This window comes from Sturnus vulgaris, chromosome 2 (genome assembly GCF_052056855.1).
Source record: "Sturnus vulgaris isolate bStuVul1 chromosome 2, bStuVul1.hap1, whole genome shotgun sequence".
NCBI classification, from domain to species: Eukaryota; Metazoa; Chordata; class Aves; order Passeriformes; family Sturnidae; genus Sturnus; species Sturnus vulgaris.
In genome coordinates, this window is record NC_142244.1 from 17,571,720 (window position 1) to 17,583,859 (window position 12,140).

At 38.2% G+C, this 12,140-nt stretch overlaps 1 protein-coding gene across 8 annotated transcripts in view; it reads left to right on the forward strand.

Annotated features, from left to right (window-relative positions):
- DCAF6 (DDB1 and CUL4 associated factor 6) overlaps positions 1 to 11,627 on the forward strand; it is a 76,394-nt gene extending 64,767 nt beyond the window's left edge. For 7 of the 8 annotated variants that reach the window (XM_014882796.2, XM_088158340.1, XM_088158312.1 and 4 more), the window contains 5 exons: positions 2,297 to 2,435; positions 5,380 to 5,536; positions 7,035 to 7,123; positions 9,626 to 9,731; positions 11,185 to 11,627. In XM_014882796.2, coding sequence (XP_014738282.1) covers positions 2,297 to 2,435; positions 5,380 to 5,536; positions 7,035 to 7,123; positions 9,626 to 9,731; positions 11,185 to 11,249 — 556 coding nt within the window. In that variant the 3' untranslated portion in view covers positions 11,250 to 11,627. The remainder of the gene's footprint in view (positions 1 to 2,296; positions 2,436 to 5,379; positions 5,537 to 7,034; positions 7,124 to 9,625; positions 9,732 to 11,184) is intronic. The other variant, XM_088158349.1, reaches the window with a different exon arrangement.
- Positions 11,628 to 12,140: the final 513 nt, after the last annotated feature.

A 12,140-nucleotide genomic window follows, 5' to 3' on the forward strand; every position in this document is an offset into this window, starting at 1 on the left:
TTCTCCATGGTGAAGGTAATCACTGACTTCACAAGATAACTAAATAGAAATCCACTCCTGCCTTTTGAAATAAGGCCCCAAATCAGGAGGTTAAATTCAGAGCTCCATTCAGTTAAAAGACAGTTTTAACCAAAAGTTGCTTCTGTGCTTCTGCTGTTATTTAAAAATGCATGATTCTGATTGCTGAGTGGTAGTATTGAGGTTTTTTTTGTAATGTCTGCATATTTCAGCCTAGGAGAATGGAGAGGAGGAGATTAATTTTCATAGAGATGTTTGGATGAAAAATTGTGCAAGAAAACTACTTTGCTTTACCAATTAATTAATACCATCTTCTAATCCCAAGACTTGTTACTGCTGTCCAGCAAGTAGCCCTTCTGAAACAGCTGAACAGGACAAGTCTACTGCTCTGTCAGTCCTAATGCTGTTTAACTTCCCAGACTCTTCACTGCACATCTTTAATTAATTAATGTGAATAAATGCATAAAAATATGAAAAGCAATCACAGTAAACGATAGATTTTACTTTCTCACCCAAGCCCCATCTTTTTTCAAAAGCAAGTAGAACCCAAATCTGCACAAATAATGGTTTAAAGTTTCTGTAAGTGTTTGATGCAGCCTATCATGTGCATGCCACCCTTTTTCCTTTATGTAGAAGCAAACTGGTGAGGAGAATAACTCAAGTGATCTTTAATAAAGCACAGTGGATAAAGAATGTAGGCTTCTTTTTTTTCCCCTCTGTTATATGAAGATGTTGTGAAGAACCTGCTTAAATCTGTTGAAGATTAAAGCTGAAGCTCTGCATATTACAGGGAGTAACTAAAAAATACAGTGTATTTATTTACTGTAGTATAAAAAGGATGAACCAGGAAATTGCCTAGGGACTGAAAGGATAGAAAACTCTCACCATTTTTTTCTGGTGCTGTTTTCTAGGCAAACATCTAAGGAGTGTATTATCATAAAGAGCACACTGTTAAGTGGATCTATTGGCTGGTGCTTTCAAAACTCTTCTGGTTTCTCTAAAAAACACTGTTAAAATTTATTTTGAAAGCTTAGCTGTGTTAGGTGATCTGTCTTAGTAAAACAGTGTGTGGTTCGTTGGTTTATTTGTTTTGATAGTAAATAAATTTGCATTAACGACTACATTCCTTTTCCTTCTTTGCTTAGCTGTAGCATAACATTTATTTCACCGTAACTTTTTGGTGCAACTTCCTCTTGTGGGAAAAATTGGACAAAAATCTGAGCAGATCACTGGCTAAGAGAATTAGCTGAGATAGATCTGGTGGGATTTTTTTCTGGAGTAGAGGACTTGATGCTGGAGCCTCCAGGATCAGTGACTAAAACACTGGAAAACATCATTTAAAAACAAATTCAGGTTACTTTCTGCAGCAGTGTATTGAGGATCAGTTTAATTTTTAGGATCATATAAATTGCTTTAATAGTTTCACTCCTTGCATTCTGCTAAAATCTGTACCTGTTTCTTCTTGAGAGTGACATTTCCCTTGGACTGTGTTCAGGACCTCAAAGCTAATAATGACTAGGAATGACAGAAGAAAAAGAACTGAGATGTGATTGTCTGCTCATAGATGGAATTATGGGGATCTGCAAAATGAAGAGCTAAACAGGAAAAATTTGACATCAAGGTCTTTTCACAGATTAGTAAAAAATAAGTTCCCAGAATGAAGCATTCACAAAACAAATTACAAAATTTGGCTTTTTTTCTCCCTCTGTTATTTTAGGAAATCTCCAGCTGTAAACCTTACTGCTGCCATATGAGATAGGTGCTCCAGTAATTGATCTCAAATCATCTTTTGCCTTAGTAGGAACTTTTTAAAAGCTGTCTAAATCTTGAGTCTTGTCATAGACGAGAAATAAATTGGACAAAATCTCATGAAAAAACAAATCACACTGAGAGACACATTAGATCCTTAATGGCTTTTTAAAATTTAGAAACTTCTGTTCTGGCATAGATATTTTTTCTTTTTCACTTCAGAATTTTGCTACCTCAGTATGGGTGGAGGATGAAAATAAAATAGCATGTGAATTTTGCCAGCAGCTGAAGTTAGTTCTAGAGAGGGGGAATAAAACCTGGCATCACTTGACATTCCACTGTCTTGCATGCTATTCTCGTTGTAAGCCAGGATGGAAAAAATTCAAGTGTGTAATTTTACAGTTGGGATTATGTTGATGTCTGTGTCAAACTCATGGAGAATGTGTTGGAGTGCCTAATGCTGATTTTTGAGAGCCCCTTGCAGTGTGTGGGGAGGGAATCTCAGTGCTGCTCTCTCTGGAATTCACAGACGATCCGCCGTCGCCCGCATCCAGGAGCTCTTCAGGAGGAGGAAGGAGAGGAAGGAGATGGAGGAGCTGGAAACGCTCAATATCAGGCGTCCCTTGATAAAGATGGTTTATAAAGGTCACCGCAACTCCCGGACCATGGTACAAACTCTGGGGGCTCTGGGGGCTTTGTGGCTTTACTCAGCCTGCTGTGCTTGCCAAAAAAGGGTATTGGGGTGCACTGTAAGCATCTCAACGTCCCTTCTTCACTTGAAAGGCACAGAATTTGCTCTGAATGAAAATTGAAATGACAGTGACTCACGTCATTGTGAAAGGCGTTTCCATACCCCTGAGTTTAAGACTCTCTCCCCTTTAAAATCCCTTAAAATTTGGGGTATTTTTCTTTTCTTTCATTTTCTCTCTCAGTTTAGGTGGCATAAAATGTGCCTGCCTTCCAAATTATGATTTAATCCTCGCCTTCCCTTCCAAGCTGTTCAAAATTATTATTTAATCTTTAACTTTGAAGAGCTTGGAAGGGAAAGCGAGGATTAAATCATAGTTTTGAAGAACCTTGACATGTCTGGATGTAAAAAAAGGAACTAGTGCTAGTTATTAAATTATAATTTAGCTACTAGATGCCTCATCTTTTTCATACAAAATGCTCTATTTTAAGAAAAATGCAGTTATTGTGTTTGTAAAGCAATGGTGCATGAAAAACAGATCTGCTTTCCTTGCTATTTCTTCTTTTGATTTTTGAAATATTTCGAAGATGTGAAGTTCTGAGTTCTAAGTGGTATTTTGCAGAAGTAGCTGGTGTGTTATTTTGCAGCTGATGTGAGGAATAGTCCCTTTACCCCCCAAAAGCCATTTTCTAGGGGTTGTGTGAATAGCTTTGATTGCACTGGGGAAAATGCTTCAGTAAATATATATTTCAGCCTACATAAACAGCAGGGTTTAGAACAAACTTTGATTAATGACAAGGAGTTTTGCACTGTATTTCAGAAATCGATTTTAATTGCTCAAAACCCCATTAGTTTAAAAGTCCTGGCATCAGGCTTTTTGTGGTTAAAAGATACTAAAAGTGAGTTCATCTAAGTCTTAATTCACTCTCTGTCTGCATAGCTGTTATTTTATAGATTATTTAACAGATTTTGTTGTTTGGTTTCTTGGGGATGTGGGTTGGTCTTTTTGCTTTTGTTTCACACAAGCACCTATGGCAAGGAATGCACAGAATGAAAGAAAATGTAATTTTATTTTCCCTGTTGGTCTCTATGGTTGCCAACTTCGTTTTAATCTGCTGGTTTGAGTAATACCCTCGTTCCTGCAAAGCAAGAGCTAATGATATTTCCCTTTCAGATTTATAGAGGAGACAGCTTAAAAAAAGCTTTGTTTCCTACACACCTGAGCAGCCCAGGGATAAGGTTCTGTTCTCAATTACATGAATCATTTATATATATATATAAGTAATATAATATAATAATATTATATTTTATGTTTTTTATATATATATATAATTTTTATGTATATATACGTATATATGGATGTGTGTATATGTATATATAGTGAATTAAGGTTATGCAGACAAATTGAATAATTCTGATTCTTCCTTACTTTCAGAAACTTAATTTGATAATCTTATATTTTTTATAGTCCTTCTTTTAAAACAGTGACTTTTACAAAGTTTCAAAACCCGAAATTTTTAAATGTGAATTTCAATTCTGTTCATTTCTGTGGTGCTAAAATTAGATTTTATGAGTATTGGGAAGTATGAGTAAGAGAATACAAAGGATACAGGAAGAGGTCATAATTGAAAATTAAAATCTAAAATTAAAAGTTTTTTCTTATTGGGGATAATCTAGATGTAACAGGATAATGAAAAAATATGTATTAAAAAGAGCTATAAGACAAAAGCTGCTGAAAGATTAATACATTGGAATTAATTACAGGAATGCAGCTTCTCTGGTTTATTTTTAGACATCAGGATGACTTTATTGCACTGACTGTCGTCATTGGGACATATTCTATAGACAAAGATCTACCAAGCCTGAAATTTAAAACTGGGCATACTTACACTGGAAATAAAGCACATATTTCTATCAGCATAAGGGTTCAACTTTCCAATGAATCTCCTATCAAGGTAACTGAGGCAGAGCACAGAGCAAGGCAATGTCTCTGCCCTTCTCTTCAGGGCGTTTTCTGAGAGAAGTGTGCCAAAAGAAAGATAAGGATCCAGGCATGGCCCTCTTTAGAGCCTTACCTGGAAAATAATCCATAGCAGGATTCCGTGTAAATAATCTCACACTCAGAATTCTGTCCCTTATGCTGGAGTTACTCTGAAATGCCAGAGTGAACTTCCAGCATGGGAAATGGTCTGTGGGAACTCCACAAGCTGCTGCACAGGAAACTCCTGCTTGCACAGGTACCTCTCTTGCCCCTTGTATGTTGATTAAAAGAGTTTGTAAGAGGTACTGCTGGCTCTCAAAATTACAATTCTACACACAAGGCTACACTTCAACCTTCCAGGCTTTTTCCTGCAGCACAAACACTAGGCTGTTGTGGAGCTCTCAGCTCACATCTTGTGACTGAGTTTTCTGACTGTCATTGAAGCAGTATCTCTTCTCCCTCTGCCACCCCATGACACCTCTCACCTGTAGAGGACACAGCATAGCAAATTTATATCGTTTAACAATGGTTATTTTGAGGTCCAAATAAAATCACAAGTGATTTCTGAAGAAGGTTTCATAAGCTTCTGTCTTGTCTCCTGTTTCTCCGTAATGGAAAATTCCCCCCCCCAGGGATTAGCCTGTCACAAACTTTAACTTAGCCAAACTCTTCCTAAAAACTCCATTGCATACCCCTGTCTCCAGTATCATTTCTGTGGCTTCAGAAAGTGACAGATCTGCTGATGTTTATTTTCAAACTCTTCAGTCTGCCCCAACTGCTCTCTTTTTTTTTTTTCCTGAACTTTCATTTTTTAAATCACTCTTCTTTAAATGTTTCCTTTAAAATTTCTTAAATCTCATTTCTGCATGGGCTGAACTTTCCATCAGCAGCGCTGTTAGTGCAGACACCGGCTGGGTCTTACAAAGTTTTGTTTTTCTTGCAGATAAAGGAAGCCAACTTTTGGGGATCCAACTTTGTCATGAGTGGCTCAGACTGCGGGCACATTTTCATCTGGGACCGCCACACTGCTGAGCACCTCATGCTGCTGGAGGCTGACAACCACGTGGTGAACTGTCTGCAGCCTCACCCCTTCGACCCCAGTAAGAGCAGCATTCTCACACTCTGCATGTCCAGCTTATCTGCACTAGAGCATCTTTAAGCTCAGTCTTTAAACTCTGTCTCAACAGAGCATTGCAATGATTGTTCGTGAGCTGTGTGTGTTTCCCCATGTAATTCAGATAATATTGCTTTTAATTTTGCTTCTTACTAACGACCTTTGGCCCTTAAATCCCTCCTTACTCAAAAATATATTGAAATCAAGCTCCTCCTGGCACAGAATTTCTAGAAATACTGCCAGATGTAGTAAGAAGAATCTCATCTTCTGCTGCCCTTAACACATAACATGTTTTCTATGACACTAATGAGGGAAATATGGGGTTGCTGAAATGCCAGCAATACCTGGAAATCATGTTGGGATCTGCTCTCTACTTGGCTCTATTAAAAAAATGCAGTGGAAGTGGGTGTCTCCCTCTCACTGGCATTGTGAGATTAGAAGAATTAATAAAATTAATAAAAATTCTAGTAATTTGTGTTTAGAGGAAATCCTTCATAGAAAAGATGGACCAAAGCAGTAGAAGGAATCACATGTAGCATGAACCAGCCTCTGACACAGTCAGAGAAAGTATTTGTGTTATTTCTTTTTTCACAGCTTACCTGGCTGTATAGTAAGAGTCAGCTATTAGTAAATGAGCAAGTAAAGTTGTTATAATAATACTAGAAGAGGCTGGGTTTTTTCCAAACTGTTTGGGGGCACATGGAATACTGTTCTACATAGAGTAAGCCTTGAACTTTTAACTTTTTTATTGAAATTGAGTTCTTGTAAATGTTCTGAGTAGGATACTCCCTTTGGAAGCACCTTTCAAAGTGCTCTGTAGCTTTGCTGATGTCTTGTTGGAGTGTGGCTGTCTCCCTGTCACACCCTGAAGGTGTCATTAAGAGAGCTCATCCTCCTTCTAGGATAGTTAATCTTGTTCAACTTCCCAGTTACTGAAACCTTTCTATGGAATTTTAATTCCTACAGTGGTTTTTGTGCAATGATCTAGAGAATGTTCTGCAACTTTTCATAGATTTCATCCTTTATTTATAACAGCATCCATTGCATCCTTATATTTAAATAGCAAATAAATTTATATGAAATTCACTGACATTATGAAAGGTACTTTTGAAATTATCTTGGTTCTGCCTTTGTACCTTGGTCTACAAATCCTAAAGCTTTGTTATTAATGCATGTACTTATCAGCAGAAATGGATTAGTAGGGGCTGGGGTTGCTCTTACTTTTTGATTCTATTTTTAAAATCTGAAACAGGGGGCTCTTGATGTTTGCATTTGTTTTCTTCATTTATATATAGATACATTCAAAACCATATAATCTGTGGAGCAGATCTCATGTGGAGACTTGGTAATTACAAGCTCTGTTCAGCATGAGATCTGACATTTGCAAATAAATGCTTCAAGTGAAGTATTTTTCTTCCATTTAAAGGGGAGAAAATACCAATGAACACATAACACATTTAATTTAAAATTACTGTTACTTCTAGTTCTGGCCTCTTCGGGTATTGATTATGATATAAAAATTTGGTCACCACTGGAAGAATCCAAGATTTTTAACAGAAAACTTGCAGACGAGGTAAGAACCTTATCTTCTTTTTCATGGTAATGTTCTATCTTTAATTCTATTAAACCCTTTGGTACAAATTACTGATATTGAATTAGCAGAGTTACTTAATGTTCCACAAATGAGCTACAAATAAAAGGCTGCCCTTCAGAGCAGCTGATTTTCATATCCTTGGCACTCTGCATTTCGTCAGCTCTCCCAGAAATTACATAACATGATCTGCTATTATGTACATGAAAGGAGTTGGAAGAAGTGTGAACACTCAGATATAGAAGAAAAACTGGCAGGAATTAATAAATGAACATAGTGCTTGTCTCTAAACAAATAAATGAAGGGAAGATGAAGGAAATACAAGGCTATGCAGAACAAAAGGGAGTGCAAAAATCAATTCTATTAAATAGTCAGTGGCATAAAAGGGACTTAAAGGTTAAAATTGCACATGGGAACTTCATGGAATAAAGCAAATATTGCAAGCCCAATCAGTTATAAAAGTCCAATGTGAAGTTATGTAACTCATTGTTTTCATGTTGCCCTCAGAGCAATAACTGGATATAGCAAGTGGCCTGGGGTGACCATATAGCTGACTGCTGAATAATCATATTTGAGTGATTTACATAACACAGTGTATCAATGTGTTAAATGGCTTTCTGTAAATAATATTATAGGACAGATTTGGTTATAGGATGGTCAGTTTGGGGGCCTTTTTTTTGACATCTCTTGGGTAGCATGGATAGAATAGACTGGGGGGTTTTTAATCATTATTTCTCTGTAGCAGTGCTAAATATATTTTAAACCAACAGAAACACACAGTCCTTAGCCACCACCCCACATCCCTTGAAAAAACCCCAAACCATCCACTTGTGAGTTTTGAACCTTTCCCATTATTTTAGCACTGAGTGAAGTGACACTTCCTTGCATATTGTGTGACAGCTTTAGTCGTGACATGCTTTGGAGCCTTTGGGGTTTAGAAGTATTGCTAAACATAATTGCATGCTAAAAGTAATTCTTGTACTTTAGTTCCCTCCCTTTATTTCTAATAATCGCAAATTATTTAGATATTTATATGTTTTCTTTAATTAAACAATGTAGTACTTTCAGAATAATTGACTGCAGTGCCGTTTGTAATTTTACATGGTTTTTTGTTTTTTAATTTATTCCCTCTATTGAAATACCTATTTAGGGGACAGGAGATGTTCATAGCAATAAAATAGTTCTCACTATGTTAGGTTTGGCTGGAATAAGTGTCCAACATGCCTGAACTGAATTTTCATAGAAGGGGGAAGTCTGGGGAGAAAACACTGTGTTTAAGAAAAATTCCATATAGATACAGAAATGTATTTAAAATTGAGAGAGGCCATGACCTTAGAAAATAGAAAAATACAGTAGGGATGAGAATAAACCTCTGAATGGAGAAAAAGCCTCAGCAGCAGGTTGTCAGGAATGTTATTGATGATATCCTGGAGAAATAGGGGGTGAAAGAGGAATAAAGAGCAGCCTGCTGCCTTCTCAGTTTGCTTCTGTTAGGGAGGGATCAGCTGTGCCAAGTGCCTGGGAAACAGGTGAGAATGACAGAAAAAAGGTGCTTTGATTGGGAAGGGAGAAGGGTACTGCAAACATTTGCAACAACATGTTCTTCACAAGAGGAACAGGCTTGAAGAGTCTCTCAGGGAGAACAAGAATTGCATTATTTCCCTGTCTTAGAGCAGCTGATCTGGGAGCAAAGACTGAAGAAAGGTCAGAACTTGTCTCTACTTAAATTTTTGTGATTAATGATAGCAAAAGAATATAGTGTAAAAGCTGGGACAACCTACAGTGTGGGATTAAAATTTATGGAGGAAGAAAGAAGGATGATAAAGATGTACCATGAGGAGGGAATGAGGGAAGAGAGACAAAAGTATTCATTAGTGGATTTTTCTTCCTTGAAAATGAGACAGTAGGAACTGGCTCTTTCAAGTCATTTAGAGGCAAGCTGTAGCTCTGTTTACAAAGAATTATGGAGCTAAAGAATGTTCCTGAAGTGGGATAGAAAATGGCTTGTGTTCCTTGGATTTTCTCCAAACGTTTCAAGCAGCATGAAGGTAGGAGTTGAGGGTAACCTCATCTCTTTTCCTTCCCACATTCTTGGCCAGCACTGGTGCTAGAACTTTGTTCTCTACAACAGTTGCCATCTGGAAACAGCACTTTCTCTCATCAATCTGCTTCATGAAAGATTTCCAAAGTTTTTCTTAGTCACTCATCTTAGTATCTACCATGCATGTGGACAATAGAACCATGATCTTACTGGAATATTCTTTAGACAGATAATTGGATACCTGCAGGCAGAGTCCACTGTCTGACTTTTCTTACCCCAGACAACAGTATTCAATAACAATTATTAAAATATTGCTTTCTTATGGTAATTTTGGACTCTGTAAAATGGCTTTTGTACAGTAACTGTGTATCTACAAGCTCCTATCAATGCAGTATAATTCCGTGTTTATTTCTGATGCTAGCTTTTTCATTCCCTGCCTCCAGGTTATAACTCGTAATGAATTAATGCTGGAAGAGACCAGAAACACCATCACTGTCCCAGCTTCCTTCATGCTCCGAATGTTGGCTTCATTGAATCATATAAGAGCAGGTGAGAGACTTCTGAAGAGCTTGTCCACAACACTGAAATAGCAGCTTGACTGGGAAATCATCAAAACCTTCAGCTGTCTCTGGCTGTTCTTGGGGTTGGTGAGAAGATTCAAGGTTAATAGAAGTATTTAGGCATTGCTTCTTTGGTGTGAGATTTGCAACATCTTTGCAGCCATTATTTTTTATCTCAAAACAAAGAGCAAAATATATTTTTGGATGTTGAAAAATGCTCTCTTCAGGAATGGTCTTTTCAGTGAGTGCTGTGTGATGGGAAAGCTATTGGGGAGGACTGGGATGAATTGTAAAATAAACTGGCTGTGGCTGTGGGCTGGGTGCTGTCTAGGATTGAAGGAGGATATGAAGATTCAGGACTGGGAGAGGCATTGCTGAGGCTGCTGGCAGCTGTTCCCAGGGCAGCAGGATGTCCCTCCAGCTCCTGTGGGGCTGAAACTGGTGATAAGAGGGTTGCATGGAGAAATCATCACTGGGAACTGGTTGTTGGTGCTGGAGAAGCTGAGTGCAGTGGACTGACCCTGAAGATGGAGGACAGAGTAGAGACATCACACACTGTAGAAAACAGAGAGATTAAGTTTTGAGAGGCTGGCGTGGCATATGGGGCAAAAACCTAACAGACCTGACTTAAAGGTGAAGGTGACAGGAGATGCTGAATATGGGGGCTCTGGCTTGCAGTGGTGAGGAGGAAAGGAAGCTGTGCCTGCTGCTAGCTGCTGCTCCTCTCTCACCTCTGGCTGCTCTGGGAGGCAGGAGGGTGCCATGTGTCCAGCCCAGTGCTACACCTCCCTGCTCCTGTGTTTCCTTCAGTTGTCATTTTCTCTTTGGAGCAAAGTGCTAAGAGAGCTGCCCAACACTTCAGTTACAACAATTTCAGCAAAAATCTGTTACAGCTGGGTGGAGTGTTTCTAAACCTCACTGCTTGTTGCTTGAGTGATTGGTCTTGAGCCAGTCATGTTCCCTCATACATTTCTGTATTTGCCTTTCTCTAAATGCTTACATCCAAAGGCTCTTTTCTGATATACTGAAGTGACAGGCAGTGATCCCCCAGTTTCTGGACTATTCACATTTCTAACTGTAGCTATTGTAGTTTCAGCTCCCCAGAACAGCACTTCTGTCCCTTGTAGTCACCATCTCATTTTAATGTTATGCTTGCATTCATCTTTTCTGTGCTGACAGCTAGTCAGCAGCTACAAGGTTTTTCCTTTTGTACACAGATTTTGCTTTCATGCCTGGACATCCTTTAGGGCATTTCTCCTTTTCTCCTTTCTTGTGGTAACATTTCTAACCATTTTCTGCTGTAAGTCCACACAGACTTTCTTCTGCCATAAAACTCACAGCCATATCCCATTGTGTAATAGCCATTGGAGACAGCATGTAATAAGTATTTACCACAAAAAGAAAATTTTGCAAGTTCTTTTTACTAAATCTGTGTTTTGCAGACCGATTGGAAGGTGACAGATCAGAAGGATCTGGCCAGGAGAACGAAAATGAAGATGAAGAGTAACCAATAATTGTGTGTGAGCACCTGGAAGTCAATAAATTTGTATAAAACATTAATTATATTTTTCCTTACAGAGCTTTAGTGCAATTCTGAGGTATTGCTTTTGGATAACCTAACCTTTTGTTTTTTTGAATGACTGTGTGCATGACTTGGGGAGAGTGTGCAAGTTAAAAAAAGCAAAAATGTTTTTAAAATGTTTTGCCATGTATGAGGGGTGCTAGAAGATGCCAAGTGCAATATTTTCCTTAAACAGCAAATGTGGGAGCTTGGATCAATGTTTTAAAGTAACTTTCATGATAGTAAAAACGTTGGTTCAAATAAATTTCTATACCTGCTGTTTGCATGTTTGTTGCTTTCTAATTAAAATATTTGGTTGTTTAAGTAGTTTTGTGGTTTTTCTTTGTGCAGCAATTGGTTTATCACCTTGTAACTACAGCCCCATTGCTGCCTTTGCAGTATTTGCATTCTTTCTTACAGTGTTTGTGAAGGTACAAACACAATTATTTCTTGCAGTGAGCACTGGGGACTTTAAAACTCTGTGTCTCTTGGTTCTTGCATTTCCCACGCATATGTAAGGCAAAAATTATCTCTCCCTCAGTTGTATAATGTCAATTCCCATTCTCTGTGCTTGGGGCTGTAATGCTGGTGAAATAGTTGTATTTCATTGATAGATCTGTGAGTTTGCCTTCTTTGCAATAGCAGCAGGTACACCTTAATTTCCACTGGATTTTGGAAACGTGAATTTAAAAACTCCTGTGCTTTGTTTCCTAGGAGTAATTATTTGGGAAGGCTTTTCAAGCTGTTTTATGGGCTTTACCCTTCCTCCACAGATTTTTGGATGGCAGTGGGGAAGAGAAAGTGAAGGAAGGAAGGTGGAGCAGTGGAAAGAGCTGT